Here is a 16608-nt window from a genome sequence, read left to right on the forward strand (position 1 = left end):
AAATGGATAAAAAAGAACAAAAAAGGTTATTACTTTGCACGAGAAGAGTGGTGACCTCAGTAGAGAAACAGTTACATTGGCTTTGTGTTTGGAAGGAAAGTGCTGCTTTTTTTGGAAATCAAGAGGGAACGTTTCACAATCAATTTATTCTCCTCTGTCCCTCCCCCAAATTGGTCACGGGGTTTATTGCATGAGCAGCTTTCTCCTTGAGCAAGGGCAGGTTTTGCTGGTAAGGCTGCACTTACCACAGGTAGAATACAGCACTGCTTGGACAGTGCCCGCTGCCTCTGCCCTGCAGTGCCCTTGCTCCTGGGGAAGGAAGGAAGGAGCTGTCGGAGGGATGGTTGTGTTTTGGCTTCCCCACAGCCAAATGAAGTGGTCCTTTTTTCCCCAGTGATGCCCTGGCTCCCAGTGCCCAGCATGCCCTCCCCTTCTCTGTGGCCACTCTCTGCCCTGTTTGGCCAGCACACCCCTGGGCTCAGTGCAGACCTTCTGTCTCAGTGAAAGAGGATTGCTCGTCCTTTTTTATTTATTTCTTCCCCATCCTTGTACTCCTCCTCCCTGGATGGTGGCTCCTATGCCGCCCATCTGATGGCACCCCAGCACAACCGCCTGCTCCCATGCAGCTGTCCCTCAGCAGCAATTCCCATTGCAGTCCTCTCCTCCCTGAGATGGCATCTGCCTCCTTGAGCTCTGTCTTGCCTTTTTCAAGGATCCCTCTCCAGCCCTTCTGTCATTCTCCAGCCCCACAGCTCAAGCTGTTTGTTTTCAAATGCCCTTGAGATGTCCACCCACCAGCTCCAGCTGAGCCTCCCTCTTCGGAAGCTTTTGTGCACTGGATTTCATTCTCCGTTGAGAAAAGCTTCTGGTTCTTTTGAACGGAGGCGAGCTGGCTGGTGGGACGCTGGGCTGCAAAGGAAGGAACGGGGATGAGAGTTCAAGCAGTTCCTCTCCCGCCTTGTGTTATCCTTCCTGCTCTGCTGGGACCCTGATCTCCCTTCACACATACATTACTTACTGTAAATCACAGTTGTTGCCAAAACCACTGCCTTTTACCCCATTCTCTTGCAAGCTGTACTGTTATCAGCTCTGGGTTGGCTCCTTGCCTGAGCCTTCTGGGCAGTCATTCCAGTTTAACTTCCTAGAGCACAGATTCGGTGCACGCAGCAGAAATGGCAGTCATTTCCCCGCTTGCCTGGCAAGGCTCAGCCTTGGCAGTTTCCTGGTGTCATCCCCAGTTGTGGCTGGTTTGGAGGTAGTTTTCCATCATCTCCTGGCAAATGCTGTGATGGAAAGCGTGTCTGCTCCCTTTGCTCCATCTAGAGTAAGCTGTCAGGGCTTGGGAGGTCAAGTCTGTTATGTGAGGTCCCTGAGAGGGAACTCCACCATCAGCAGGGATTTGGTACCTGGCTCATTCTTAGGAGCTGATTCAGCTGCAAGAATCGAGAAGTAGTGTTGGATTGAAACTCCTGAAAGTCAGTTTTTGAGTGCTCTTTGACTGTGCAGTCGGAAGGTGCCAAGACCATAGGTGATTATTCGTTACTTGGAAACCAACCTTACGAGGTGCTGGATGCTTGTTTCTTTGGTGTTTGGAAAGGGATGCTGGAAATGGGACAGCACGGATGGACGCAGGTCCCTCCTGCGGGATGCTGGGGTCTGTTCATGTGCAGAACATGTGGACAATGACAGTGGCAGTCCTGTGAATAAAATGAGAAGGCACTGTTCACTGCGGCCCTTGATTTTTAACTGAGGCAGAGCTGGCATTGATTGTCATCAACCATGAAATCAATTAATGAATGTTGTGCAGCTTCAAGTACTGATTTCAGTGGATGTGAGTGAGTTTTGGAGTTTGGAGCCTGTCTGCTGAGTTTAAGGATGGGCGAGGTGGTGTGGTGGGTTCAGGACACCCGTGTTCGGCGGTTTAAGACGTGTTGCTCTTGGATGTGTCAGCTGGTGCACTGGTGACAAGCTGATACTTCCCTCCAAGATTCAACTGTCCGCTGTGTAGAACTGTTGCTGCTCTTCTCAATGGATGTTTGGGGCTCCCCTGGATTCATGTCTCAAAGTCCTGCATGTGTAATGATTGTGTGCATCAGGTCTTCTGAGAAAGGTGTTCATATACTCCATGGAAACACCAGTTCCAGCTAAGAAGTACCAAAGCAGGGAACCTGTGGCTGGGAAGGCTACTTACAATGAGTCCCCTTGTGTGTGGACACCTCTGTCCATCATGTTAGGGGTGGGGAAACCGAGGCACAGAGCCATCCCTTGCTTAGCGACCTTCATGGGGCCAGCAGCAGCGTGGGGGCACACCCTGCCGTGGTGCCCTGAGCCTCAGCAGCAGCTGTCGTCTGCGGACCACTTTGCTTTGGCTGCTTGCTGTCCACATGGGTGCTGTGCTGAGCACAGGGGTGGCAGGTTGGTTTGAAACCCACCGTGGTTCCGAGAGCAGCTTTTACCCACCCGAGCGGTAAGGAAAGCTGAACGCTTTGCCATTCTCTCTAACCGAGCCAACGCCTCCTCTGCCTGTCTTTGTCCTTGCAGGGGCTGTGTCATTGGACCGACTTTTCATTTCGACGTCCCTGCCCTCCACTTCGGTGATGTCTCCTTTGGTGAGTGTGCCCTGGGCTTGGGCCACAGGTTGAGAGCTCTGTGAATTACCAAAATGGAGCACTTTAACCTAAGACCATCTGTCACTTGTGTTCCTCCATAGCAGCCTTCAGGGTGTTAAAGCCAGGGCTGCTGGTTGCTTAGGCGGTCTTGTGCCATCGTGAGATCAAATAGGACCAAAGGGATAGAAAGTCAGTATTTTCTGGTGTCCTCCTAGTCTGTTCAGCCCCAATCTCCCAATCCTTGGCAGCAGAATGACTGTGAAAGTCCTTGTCCCAGAAGGGCCCAGGGGACGGGACTGCAGCAGAAGGGAGTTTAAGCCACGTACTGGCCTGTAGCTGCTCTGGGTAAATGTTCCTGTTGCAAGGCAAGGATACCATTTACCCGCCTGACCTTTAGTGCGAGATGTTAATTAACGCTGTGAGGGCCCCTCGTCGTCACCCACCAGGTAACATGCCCAGGCAGTAGCTCTGAATCAGGCACTGATGTCCTCGGACCATGGGCTCCTCCTTCCCCACCACAAGCCCAGCTCTGCTGACAGCCGGGGGCTGAGCATCCAGAGCATCTCCGTTGAAACACAGATTCTGGTTCTCCATCTCAGTCTCACAAAAGGCTTTTTACTGAGATGATCTGCAGTTTAAATGTGAAATCAGTTGTGGATTGGTTGAAGGGCCATTATCATTCTGTGCCCAGGATGCCTCTGTGTTTTCATGCTGTTCATGGACTTTTTAAGAAGACTCATTACCTTTCCTTAGCCGCTTCTCCCCTCCCTCCATCACCACTCTGCCACTTCTTTATTTCCTTTTGAATAAAACAACAAGAAACACACCAGGCAGAAATGTGGTTATGTAATAGGAGATTCATCCTCCTCAATCCCATTTCATTAATAAGGCCTTTTCAGCTGAAGGCAGCTATTGTATTTTTGCTGCTTTTAACTGTGCTGCTGACTGTTGACCTGCATCTGGCGACGTTGGTCTCGTTTGGGACTGTGAAGTCTGTGTTTGTCCTTTCTGTGCCCCTCCTGCCTCCCTGCTGGAGTAACTGCTGGAGGTGGGCAGTGGGCACTGGTGTTGGACACGGAGAAACTCCCTGCTGTGGCTGCAGTTGGTTTTCCTCCCCGTCTGTATTCAAACGACGCTTGGTAAGCAGGCCATGGGAGATGTCTTCTTCTCGCAGAGCTGGCCAGCCAAGCCAGATGTCCATGCCAGAGCAGGTCTCTGCAGAACACCCCACCAGGTGTGGTTGTGTCACTGGTTTTCCATGAGGGAAGGCGAGTATCACAGCTAAAGTGATGTCGACCTTTGCGGGCCAGTGTGCAGTGTGGAAGCCATGTCCCATTCGTTAGGGAAGGTGGAACATGGCTCCTGCTGACTTCTGAGGATGGACACTCGTAAGTGAGAAATAAATGGTGCTGGTCTGGGGTTAGATGAGAGAGGTCCTCACAGTTAGAGAAACTTCTGGTGTTCAGCATCGCCAAGAGTGGGCATTTCCAAGGAAGCAATCTCTGTGATCAGTGTAAAAGGGAACTTAAGTGACAGTTAATTCCTTGCGTAGCTTCTCAGTTAGCTGTACTTCAGATTGAAAAGAGCTAAGCTCCAAGCCCAGTTTTATCATAACAGGCTATTCACACCAGGAATCACAGGACAGTTGGTGCATAAATTCATATTTGTGTCATTTTCCTAGGCTTTCCTTACACCTTGTCGTGTCGCCTCACTAACACCTCCTTGGTGCCCCTGACCTTCAACCTTCGCATTCCTGGGGACGGCTTGGGAGAGCCCAGTGTCAGCAGTTCTGTTCAGATGTCAGACAATACTCGCCTGCTCCGGAGAAAGGGAGCCCAACCTCGCCTCAGGCCAACCGAATTTACCATAAAGCCCCGCAGAGGGACCATCCGCCCCCTGGGATTCCTGGATATCCAGGTATGGGAAGAGTCCGGCCATACGTGCTTGGCGGGTGGAGCTGGAGCTTCTCTGAGGGATGAGAGGGCTTTAGCACCGCTAGTGTTGAGCATAATGCGGGTAAGATACCTGCACTAGTGTCAGGGTTTTGCTCGCTGGGTTACTCTGGGGCTTTTCTGAAGGACCACTGCTTTGTTTCCAAAATCGTAAGCTGAAGATCATGAACCATATGGTCAAGGACAGAAGCCATTCATATGTTTCTGAGAGCTGCTTTGAGCAGTTTCTTTGATTCAAAGTGGGCAGAGGAAGGATGAGGACAGAAGGTGGCTGTTAAAAAGAGAGATGTCATTGTATAAAGCAGTTTGCTTTTCTTCCCGGTCTTATTTCTCCTCTCCTGATGAGCAGAATGAGTTGTATTCACTGCGGTGATCTCCAGTGGGGACTGGAGAAGCTCTGGCAGCCATGGACTGCACAGCACCTGCTGGGATGCATTTTGCCCTCAGCTTCCCAGTGTAAAGCTGAATGTTGAAGTCAACAGATTGCCTCTGGATTTGTGCTGTTGTAGTTGAGATTAAAAATTAGTCCCTTAATTTTAATACAGTGGTGAGTAGAGCGTTAATCTGATCGTGCTTACATATGCCCTGGTAAGTGCAAGGTGTATTTAACAAAGCAGATTTGTCAGAAGACTTTTGTTACTCCCAGCAACTGTGCTCTGTACATGGACCAGCAGAAGAGTTAGGGCAAAATCCTCCCTTTCCCGCCCGTGGAACGAGAACTGGAGGACAGCACACGTGGACGATGGCTTTTGGGAGTGATGAAGTGTTTGATGCTCTTCTCTTCCACCAGGTCACCCTGTGTTCCAACACTGTGAAGAGCTACGAGCTGGCACTGGTGGTGGACGTGTGCGGTGTTGGCAAGGCGGTGTCGGTGCTGCTCCTCACAGCCAGGTATTGGCGCTTTCCTTGCAGCTCATCATCTCTCCTCGTGCATCCAGCACCACGCTGCCTTGCACGTGGTTTGCTGGCTGCATCTCCAAATGACAAGTGTTGCTTAATGAGCTAGTTCTGCCCAGCTAGGTGTGAGACCGGCAGTGTTCTGAAAGCAGCACCTGTGCTCCACGGACAGGCATGGCCCTGAGCCTTTTTCTAAGGGGAACAGTAATTATATTCATTATTGGCCTGTTTTTTGGTGCTTGAGGTGTAATAAATTTCCAAAGGGCCATCATTCCTCCTTCCTGCAAGTGGTGGACTTGTGCTGGGTTGCAACCAAACTACAACATTCATTTGGGCCGCAGTGAGCAGCCTGCTGAGAGCTGGTGTCTGGGTCAGTTAACGAAGGTGCATGCGAATGGGAAAGGGGCTTATGGCAGGACTGGTGAGGGAAAGCTCAAAGCACGATCTTACGAAGGGGAAAATAGTCCTTGATGTGGAAGGTGAGCTCATGTTTCTCTTCTTCCCTCTGGTTCTTTTGAGCATTAATGTTCTCAGACTTAAGCCAAAAGTTGTTCTTGCTGCAGCCACATTCAATGCTGTTGTGCTGCAGGGGGTGTCGGTTTGATTACAAGAGGGATGAGTTCACTGTGCTGTTCCCTCTCCCAGGCAGAGTCACCCAGTCAGTGCCTGGGCTGCAGTTTTGTAAAACAAGTGCAAATGGGGACAGACAGTGCATGGAGCCATGGGGGTGCAGGAACTGGGAGAGGGGGATCCCCCACTGCCTAAGGCAGGGGGTGGCTTGTGCCCTCCATCGCTGGGGCAAAGGGCTGAGTTCTCAGGCAGGGCAACAGCGGTGTGGGAGAGGAGGGAGTCGTTTTCACTGAGACACTGGAATCTTGTGCTCTTTGAGCCTTGGTGAGCGCTGGTCCTCGGTGGGAAGGCTCCCCCAGAGCTCACGCCTTGCAGGGACTGTTGGGAGGGTCCTTGCAAGCCTCCTGGGGCAAAGAGCGGGCAGAGCTGATCAGGCAGCTCTGGGACAGGGCACCGTGCGCTGCCTGGGCACTTGGCAGCCTCTGCGAGGCTGAGTCCCAGGGCTCTGCCCCATCTTTACAGGAGGTGGTGGAGTCAGAAGAAGTTAAAGGCCATTTATCGCTCTAGGGGTATGAAGTGTCTCTTTGACAAGTGTGTTATGCTCTATTTCATGCTACTTGGGCAGTAAACGAACTCTACATTCTTTTGGTATCTCTAATTCCCTTTTGGTCCTCTCTTTGCCTAGATGCATGGTTCCTCCACTGCGAGTGCTCAACCCCGTCGTGATGTTTGGACGGTGCTTTCTAAAATTCCCTTATCAGCAGATGCTGACCCTTGTGAACGACAGCGATCTTCCAGGCTGCTACAGGGTTCTCCCTCAGGTTTGGCATTGCATCCGCCTCCTGCCCTCAGATGTTATCAAGGGGTTTATCAGGGAAAAAAGGGGTTTGGATAAGACCTTGCTGGTTTATATTCAAACCTAAAGGTTGCTGAGAAAAGGAACCTACCTGAATATAAACTTCAGGAAGCAGTTTAAACTCTTTAGGAAGCAGTTTATATTCTAGTCTTTGGGATGCTTTCATGTAGATGTAGATCCAAATGTATTTGGATGTAGAGGGTTATGAAAAGCTGCTGCAAGGAGGCTGCCAGCACAGGAGTGGGTGTTTGTGGGTGCAGCAGCTTTTGGCCCCCCTGAGGATGCTAAGCCCATACAAGTCTTGCATCTTGCTTTGTACCTTTCTGCTTTCTCCTGGGGATTTTTGAAAATGTGTGTGAATTGCCATTGTGGTAGATGTTGAGAGGTTTAAAGTTTCCTCAAAGGTCACTCCTGTGTGTTGCGTTTGACTCTGTCCCTTACAGGAACACAAGGAGGACGCTGCTGTGTGGTACTCCAGCCCCATGCCGTGGGGGATTGTCCAGCCTCGCGGCTCGGTGGAGGTCCCATTGACCCTGGAGGCCCAGGTGACGGGAGAGCAGGACACTGTTGCTCATGTTGCAGTGTTTGGGAGTGAAAGATCCCCTCTGGTGAGTTCCAGGGGACGTGGGCCTTTGTGCGACTCATCTTGGTGGGGTGTGAAGTGTCAGGCAGGGTTGCTAATTCCAGGGATCCTTCCTGGGAAAACAAGAACTTGTAATATATGCTGGTGTGGACAAGGAAAGAAGGGGTCTGTGGCATACGCAACAGCTAATGCCTGTGAAACAAAGGGCTTCACTCAGTCAGAATTGAGTATAACTGCTCAGCAGGGATTCTTTATTCACAGCGCTGGGCAGCACTGGGGATCGCTCCACCACAAGTGCCACACTTACTAACAAAACTCTCTGACTAATATACACAAAAAGCATACATATGCATTAGATTTTGTAGAAAAGGCAGTTTTATGCTAATGGGTTCTTAGAATTCATTTACATAGTCTGAGCATGCGTAGTAAAAACAGAGTGAGGGTCTTCTCCCCTCCTTAGGGGTCCCCACAGCCTTTCTCACACTGTCCGTTAGTGAACTTTAGGTTTCTCGTGTCCATATCTGGTCACAGAGTGACGTCATCTGTTCTTCAGCTCCTGTTTGTTCCGAGGGGGTTGGTTTAAACCAGCCTCCAGTCGCTTTTCTTGACACCGGCGTCTTCTCAGGCACTTGTCTTGCATTTTTAGGTCCCTGTTATCAGGGATGTACTCAGGGAGTTTGCCAGACTGTCCAAGGCCTGTTTTATCTCCACTAGGCAAGGAGTTACAGGTTTCAAGATGTTTTACAAGTGGGTAAGATGTCAGAGGGTAGGTAGGAAAAGAGTATAAATGAAATTATAGACATTGCAGTAAAATACAGGAAAAATAAAAGCTAGTGAAACACAAGTGATGGTTAATGTTAAAACTAAACATCCTACTTTACTGGTTTCTATACATTAACAAGGTCAGGAGGTCTTGTAATCTCAAGTATACTTGCAGCCACTTCACCTAGAGAAGAGGAAGGATGTATCATCCCAGGTGGTAATCTAAGTGTCTGACACAGCATTTAATTACAGTAGGTCAGACGGGATAAGAAGGCCAGTCTGAAGCCCAGAACAACCCCTGGGTCTCGTACTCTGCTGTGCTATTGGATGAACAGCACTGGTGCTTCGTTAGGCCTTTTGTTCAGGAGCACACAGGGACGTCCCTGAATCCTGCTAAAGCAAGCGCTGTGTGAGAGGCCATGCTGAAAGTCAGGCCCATCACTCTGAGAAACATCCATCGTATCTCTTTGCCAGAGCCCCAGCCAAAGACTCATGAGTCTCCACACCGCTTGCACCTGGAGCACAGAGACTTTTGTTTTCTACCAAGCTTGGAAATGGATGAGGCAAAGCATTCCTGGACTAAAGCCTTCTGAAAGATGATGTTCACGTTCAGGCATACACATCAGCAGCAATGACAACAAAATGTAGGCAAGAGAAAGTTGTCTGTAGTGTCCTGGCTTCATCTAGCTGAAATCAAGAGCAAATATAGTTAATTAAACTTTAATTTAAAGTGATATCAACTTTTGAAGCAGCTGTTTTAAACCGTCTTCTCATCTCTCTGGGCATGAAAGAGGATGTCAGAGGGTTCCTGGGAACCTTAAGCTTTCTGTAACAGAAAGAAAGGCTGACATTTTGAAAGTAGTTACAGGGATTTAAACTTTTAATAAAATGAATGGAAATGATGCTGCTAAATCTCCTGAATGCCTCCTGAATGTTTTTAATGATGTGAGAAGGTGGTTTAGCCAAGGGATCCACACTCCTCCTCCAATAGTCTGTGCCAGTTCTGCAAGAGCAAAACTTTTGGGTCTCAGACTGTCAAAAGAAAAAAGTACTGCTTGAATTATGTAATTAATAATTAATGCCCATTATCCATATAATACCAGGAATACACGTCTGCAAATCAGAGGCAACTAACTTGCATGATCTCTACTCTAAAGGGCCTGCTTTGCTTCTGACTTGTGCTGGCGTTCACAGGTGTAGCTTTGGGACTAAAGTCCCTGTCCAAGTGTGCTGTGCAGCAGCAGAAGTCAGGGAGGGTGGTTTGGGGCAAAGCTGAGCAGTAAAAGGAGTGGGAGCAGGCACAAGTAGAGGAAGGAGAGTTAACAGTGTGGAAGAGGTGTGGCAAAGCAAGCATGGGAAACAGGGTTTCTTTATCCCCTGATAACGGGAGCTTGTGGCTTTCAGATGGGATCAGTCCAGGCCCCACACTTGCTCCAGGCCTTCTGTTTCAGTCTTACAACACTGAAAACTTCAAACAGCCATAATTATCCCCCAGTCTAGGTGTACCCTTAGAGCTGTCTAATCTTTTTAAACTTCCCCTGTTGGTTTTTTTGATCTTTCCTACCCACTTCCTGGAGCAGAAAATCCATTTAGTGAGCACTGGAGAAGGACCAGTTGTCTACGTGCATCCAAGTAAGATAAATTTTGGCAGTATCCAAGTTCTACAATATGCTTCCCGACCTCTCCACCTCTCCAATCAGAGTGTCATCCCTGCATCCTTCAGGGCAGAGATGGTAAGTATCTGTGGGGCTGTTTTCCAACAACAATGACTGACAAGCAACCTGTGACTTGATTTTTATATGCAACATTTGCATATCACTATATGATTGAGAAAGCAACATATTCCATCACAATGCAGCAAGAGGAGCCTGGCTCTGGGGGCAGTTTTAGCTGGGGGACCCCTCAGTAAAACAGAGAATTTGCATAGATGCTTGAGCAGAAATGAGTCTGGATCATTTTTGCAAGTTCTCCCTTTATTTTGTGGAAGGTATTTAGCTCTGAGTCATGTGTTTGGAGCTCCGAGACCAAGAGAACGCTGTGGCCCTTTGCTCCTGAAAGGGCATGGGTTTCCGCACGGTTTCCCTGTTAGATCTGCATTTGCTTTGTGTCGAACTGCTGTTAATGATAGAGACTAGGGTGTGAGGTCTGTCCTCAAACTGCTCGCAGTGAGGTGAGTTTCACACCTACTGGGGGTCAAAGCAGCTGGGTTGTTGCACAAGAATATACGTGTAAGGGTCATGTACTTATGGAGTCTGTGGACTCCGCCGCATTGCAGAGCACCTCTGGAGACTGGCTGCAGAAAAAGGCTCTTTAATTCATGGAGGCCGCATAGTGTGAGAAGCTGCAGAGCCGAAGGAGGTTGGGTTGCTGCCTGGCAGGGGGAGCAGGGCTGATGCAGCCAGGACGGGCTCGTGTGCTGAGGCTGGGTGGGGTGTGCTCCCCACTGGAGGGGGGATCTGTGAGGGGCTTGAAAACAGGGTTTGGAGGAGGTTTGTTCTTCTCCATGCTAGGTGGGTCAGACTTCTGGGGCTGGTTAGCCCAGACCTGACACTGTGGACTGGTGTTGTGGATGGAGCATCAGGCCGTGTGTGAGAGTACAGGCTCAGCCCCTGGGCCAAGGAAGGGGCTGAATTTCCCTTGTGCTGCTTTTCCAGCTGTTTGGGGGATAAATGTAATCTCAAAGAGGGGGATTCCCAGAGCAGCTTGCTTTGATTCCACAATGAAAACCTGCTTTCCAACTCTGCAGAGAGCAAGCCACCTGGGGTGGGTGGTACTGGTGTATGAATGATGGGGTTTGTGAGCTCATACCAGGCACTGACCCGCAGAGCTGCTCAGGCACTGCTGTCCCAGTCTCACGCCTTCCTTCCCTCCCCGGGCAGCTTGCAGTGTACCCGGGGGGCTCGCAGGGTATATCTGCCTCTGCATTGCCTCAGGGCCCTAAGGTATGGGACTGGGCAATAAATCCTATCCTGCTTCACTGCAATCTCTGCCAATATTGTGGCTAATCAATAAATAGAACAATAATACGAGGTGGTTCAGGGATGGTTTCTTTCCCTGCAGTAAGGGTGGGCTCTGCTGCTCCGTAGTCCCCCCTGCTGACCCCACAGGCTTGACTTACCCCGTGGTGAGCATCTCGGCTTCTCAGGACAGCTGCTGCTATCATGGAGGTGTTCAAGGAAGCAGGTCCTGAGAACCTGCTCGATCAGTCGTTTCAACAAGGGCTCTTCAGACTCTTCAGCCCCCTGATGCAGAGCGTGTTGGGCGGAGGCAGCACTGTGGCAGGCGAGGTGTGCTCCAGCTGCTCCCCTGCCCTCAGCAGCTGCCTCCTTTGGTGCTGCTTTGCTGCCTCAGTTGAAGTTTCGCCCTTTGCTGCTGCCTTAGGCTGCCTGGCCGGTTTTTGATGGGAAGAAGGGAGGACTGGATAATTTTGGAGATAAAATTTGAGATGCAGTCGGGCATCAGGGTGAACTGCACACGTACCTCTGAGAGCAGAGGCTGTCCCTTAGCCTAGCTGGGGGGTGACTTGGGCATCCTGCATCCAGTTGAGCCCCTGAACCCAAGTCTTGTGTTCTCTGAGATGGAAAAGCTGCTGCTTTGATTTCCTGCTTGGAGATTGCTGCAGGACGGTAAGCTGTGATTTCCCTGTCTCCCGTTTGATGGCTGATCTCAAAACTGTGGCTGTTTGCAGTTAGGCTTATAGATCATGGTCCCTGCTCAAATGAAGGAGCTGTGATTGAAATTTTCACAGCAGCACTGGATCAGCAATGTTACAGCATGCTGACTAGCAGCTCAACAAACCGAATGAGATGAAATTAAGGGACAGCAACAGGGCAAGTAAAAGGTTGGTATCTTGTTCGAAACAGGAAAGGAAAATGCTGTAATGCAGATGGCCATGGTGCCACCTTGGTGGTGGTATTAACCATCACATGCAAATGGCTGTTCCTTTCAAGCCAAGATTTCTTCTTCCTCTATGGGAGAAAAGAGCATTATCTGAGCAAGCCAAGATGCGTTTTTGTGGATAACTTCACTTTGGGGTGGTGACTTAAGGAATTACCTGGTGTACCCCTTGTGCACAGGCTTCCCCGTACCATCTCCTCTTCTCTCTGTTGGATAAGTTGAGTCTTTTATATTCTGAGTTGTGGGGAGCAGCACTGAACAGCTCTGCCACCAGAAAAAAATAAATAAAAAGCCTCCAAGTCTGTGCATTGAGATGGGCCTTTTTTGGGTCTGAAGAAGAGCGTAGGGACTTCGTAGCCTAGTCCTCTGTTGGCTTATCCCTGCGTGCCAGGGTGTCTGCAGGTCTGTGATCCCTGGGACCAGTGTGTCATCCCGTGCTGAATCCTGTGTGTCTGACATACTTTTCCTTGTCAGATTGCTTTCCCAGCTGCCAGGCAGCCCTGTTAGAGGATCCTCTGGATCCAGCAAGGGGAGGGTTTGCACCTTTTTGGGCAGAAAAGACTGGAGGAACAGGTCGAGGTGAAGGGGCTGCTGCAGCTTAGCTGGGGACTGATACGACCTGCTGAAATAGATGGCTGTTTCTCCTCCTTGCTGCTGCTGTCATCTTCTTTCCCTAAGTGTCTGATTTTTTTGGCATATTGGCAAGTGCAAAAGAGTTATATTGGTTAATGGAAGTGTTTGCTCTCCCTGCAGAAACGCAGAAAGGAAAAAGCATCGTTCTTTGATCATTTCCTACTTGTTCTTTGTCACTCTGTCTTCTTGGGGATCTTTTATTCAGCTACTAAGAATGACATCTCTTGGCACCACGGAAGGCAGCTGCATATCATGCCTGTGTGATCGGGAAACAAAATACAGAGGTGTAATTTTTGTTAATCAGTGGCAGCTTTCTTCTCCCTGCATAGCCACCATGCTGGGTCTGTCATGTGCTACCATAGGGAGCCAAACGGTGGTTTCCCAGTGCCTTGTAATGAGGGAGGAGGGAGAAGACCTTTCTTGGGATTTCCTCTTCTTATGACAGTCCTAATTTGGAGTCCTGACTCCTTCGACCTGATCCTTGACCTCCCTAATCCAGAGCCCTGTGCTGCTGGTGGAGCTCGCTGCTGCCTGGTTTCCAGCAGCGGTCGTACAGCCAGATGTGTTGTCTTCTTCAGGAGGGTGCCTGGTGAGTGGATCCCCCTGCACCTTCCCAGGGACGAGCTGCCATCAGATTCAAGTGGAGCTGACATTGCAGAAGAGACCCAGGTTTTTTTACTTGAAAAAAACCCAAACAACTGTAACTCTTTATCTTCTCACTGGGATTCACTGAAGAAAAGTCAATTGATTTTCAGGCAGTGTATAAAGGCTCATGGTCAAACGTGATGTAAGCAAGGGGAGAACATGCAGGTCCCATTCCTGTACTTGCTTCTCTCCTCATTAGTGCAGGATTTGTTTCATTTACTAATTTCATTGCTTACTATCTCAAGCTTTTGACCATGTTCCCTTTATTAAAGAAATGGCCGTATGGAGAGACAGCAAAACATGGAGATAAACTTTAAAACAGTGCCAATAAAGGGATGCTGCTGTAGTGATTCTGTTTCCTGTTCTGGCTGATGGGCAGTTTTGCTGATATCCAAGCGAATTGTTCAGGCTGTGGGGAGGGAAGGCTTTGAAGAGCGTGTTGGCATTGTTTGTAGCTCTCTCCAACTGAAGTTGGAGAAGACTTGAATTGGCAAGAGGGGCTGTTTTTTAAATCTACTGTAAATTGCTTTTTTTTTTTCCCCCAAGCATCTGAATAATTAGCCAGCCCATCAGTGTTTGCTCGTAGCAAGGCACAGGCAGACAGACAGTGCTGTGCCCTTCAAATGATATCTGCAATGCTATTTAGAAATGAGTGTTAAATTAACTTTCCAGGGTATGGGCAGCACTGGCCCTGAATATGTGGTCTCTTCCAAGGTGAGCAGAACTTTTGAAGATAAGATACACAGGCTTAACTCTTTCTGGAGCTGTCCCACCAGAGCCTCATGGTGCTCCAAAAGCTCACCTTTAGGCTTAAACCATTGGTTTAGGTTTTAAAGGCCGTGTTTTGCTAATACAGCAGTACCAATTTGCTGATTTCCACCCAGTTTGGTCTTGCCACAGCTGGAGGGAACCATTCATTGTAGCCAACTGTGCCTGGAAACACACGGCATCAGTCATGAGCAGGGGTCATGGCCAGGAGCGTCAGTCTTGCCCTGGTGACCGGTTGTACCAAAACCTGAGGAAGGTGGAAGGCTGTGTCCCTCCCAGTGTCGCCCAGGCTTAGGTCCAGAGCATGTGGCTCTTAGAAAGGGGAGCAGACGTTTGGAGGAGACCTTGGAAAAGGTGCCTGAAACCTGGCCACAGGGGAGAGTTTGGTTTTTGTCACCTAAGGTATCTTACATGAGTTCATGCCCTTTCAGAATTGCTGTTTTTCAGTAATGGAAGAAATTGTTATTCTGCTTGTCTAGGGAAACTAAACTTGTCATATTGTGCTGCACCTGTTGGTTAACTGGATTAAAGAAGGGTAGAATCTTCAAGGCAATTATGCTCCTACAAGCAAGAGTGTCTCAGCCGGGTGCTTTTCCCAAAGGAAAAGCAGGAGGAGTTTGGTTATCAAACCAGGTGGCCCTGATCTCCCCAGCCCAGCAAGGAAGTGCAGATGGGATCTGGAGGGGTGAGCTATGGACCGGGGACACAAATGGGGACAAGCTTCGTTAGCTCGCTCAGCAGTCTGTTATTGGCTGAACCAAGCTTGGCAAGTTAGGCTCTGTTGTCAGTGGCAGTGAGTGCCACGCTACTTTTTTGTTTTAGAGCCTCTGCCTTTTGATTTCATAAAACATCCCCTTGATGGTGCTCTGGGGCAGAGGCTAAACCAAAGTGGTCCCCATCCGTGCTTTTGCCGAGGAGATGCTGGTGCTGAGGTGCCAGGAGGCGGCTGGTGGTTGGTGGGAGCATCTAGCCAGCCTCATGCCCTGACCTCCACCTCCTGCTGGGGCTCGGGGCGGTTTGGGGCTCTCTTCTGCCACTGGCAGTTTGTGTGGATAAAGAGCAGCTTCGAAATGAAGAACACAGGGTTCCCCACCTCAGGACTGCTGAAGCACCTGGGACGAGGCTCTGTGCACAACTGATGTAGGATGGGGTTTTATTTCCCTTCATGTGCAGCCTCCGTGAGGAGTGATGGGTCGGCTGACAAAGGTGTGAATGCTCTCTCGCTAGAGCTGTGGCTCGGTAAAGTACAGCTGCATTTTTAATACTGAGTTCTGCTTCCTCTTTCACTCGTGCAAGGCCAGAATGACCAGATCACTTTAATTAACTAGCTTTAAGTAGCTTCAAGAGAACTGAGTGTGGTGGCTCCTCAGTCGTCCCTTAGGGCAGCCATGCCATGCCATGCCATACCATCCCATCGCATCCCATCGCATCCCATCCCTCCTTCCCTCCATCCATCCATCTCTCGGATGCACGGTGGTGTCTTATAACCAAATTTGGGCAGCTCTTACTCGCAATGGAAATCTGTCCTGGGAGAAGCTAATGATCTCAGCATTGAACTTCTTGAGTAAGTGATTGATCGCCACCCTTGCCTAGCACTCAGGGACTCTGTGCAAGCTCCTACAGGGACAAAAATAGCCTCCGTCTTTGTCCAGTGCACAGGGCTACTGGGTTGTGTTCTGGAGCATTCAAGGGTAAGCGAGTAGCAGGGACGTTATCAGAAGTTAGATCGTGGTCTTCAAAGTGGGGGGATCTTTTAGCGTGGCTCCAAGAGATTCCCTGCCTCTGGGACACATCCTGGATCCATGTAGGCAGAAGCTGACCTGGAAACCTGAGTGAGTCTGGCCTGGCAGAGCCTTTTGGTCCTGGCAGGTCTCCTGTTCAGTGCTGCCCCGTGCTGCCCCTTGGACCCACACCAAATGCTGACTGAAAGAATGAGGACACGATGCGAATCCTGCTCCTCTGGAGTGGGCTGTTGGCCCTGGCTCACCCTGGGAAATTCAAAGTCTGGCTCCATCGAGACAGCCTGTCATTATTCCTCAGTCATAGTTTCTTGGGTACAATTTACTGCCTGGCTTGTTGCCAAGCTTTGATAACTGAGCTTTGCCAGATAGCAGACATGCAGATTCACCTCTGGAGCAGAGCTATCGGGTCTCCTTTTCCAGTGAGCTACCATGAATCAGAGGGCAAAGAACACCTAACACCCACCGGCTTAGTGTGAACGTGTTGGCTGGGTAGCCCTCGGCTGGTGGCAGCGCAGTGGATTCCTCTGAGGCTGGTGATGGGCTGCGCACGGGATGCAGGGGCAGCAGAGGAGGTTGGTGGGATCCTGTGTGAGGCCCCAGAGTTTACCCTGTGCCAACGACCTTCCTCCATCCCACTCTCATCTTGCTTTTTTTAAGACTTTCTTTTGCAGCTCTAGAGGACAAATTAAATGGA

The 16608-nt window shown here is 49.8% G+C and overlaps 1 protein-coding gene across 32 annotated transcripts in view; it reads left to right on the plus strand.

Annotated features, from left to right (window-relative positions):
• Positions 1-16608, plus strand: part of LOC141953550 (hydrocephalus-inducing protein homolog) — a 176786-nt gene that overhangs the window by 74526 nt on the left and 85652 nt on the right. For all 32 annotated transcript variants that reach the window (XM_074892204.1, XM_074892194.1, XM_074892195.1 and 29 more), the window contains 6 exons: positions 2542-2609; positions 4291-4526; positions 5352-5452; positions 6714-6849; positions 7328-7492; positions 9810-9962. In XM_074892204.1, the coding sequence (XP_074748305.1) occupies positions 2542-2609; positions 4291-4526; positions 5352-5452; positions 6714-6849; positions 7328-7492; positions 9810-9962 (859 nt within the window). The remainder of the gene's footprint in view (positions 1-2541; positions 2610-4290; positions 4527-5351; positions 5453-6713; positions 6850-7327; positions 7493-9809; positions 9963-16608) is intronic.

The sequence above is a fragment of the Strix uralensis genome, chromosome 22 (genome assembly GCF_047716275.1).
Source record: "Strix uralensis isolate ZFMK-TIS-50842 chromosome 22, bStrUra1, whole genome shotgun sequence".
Classification (NCBI taxonomy): Eukaryota; Metazoa; Chordata; class Aves; order Strigiformes; family Strigidae; genus Strix; species Strix uralensis.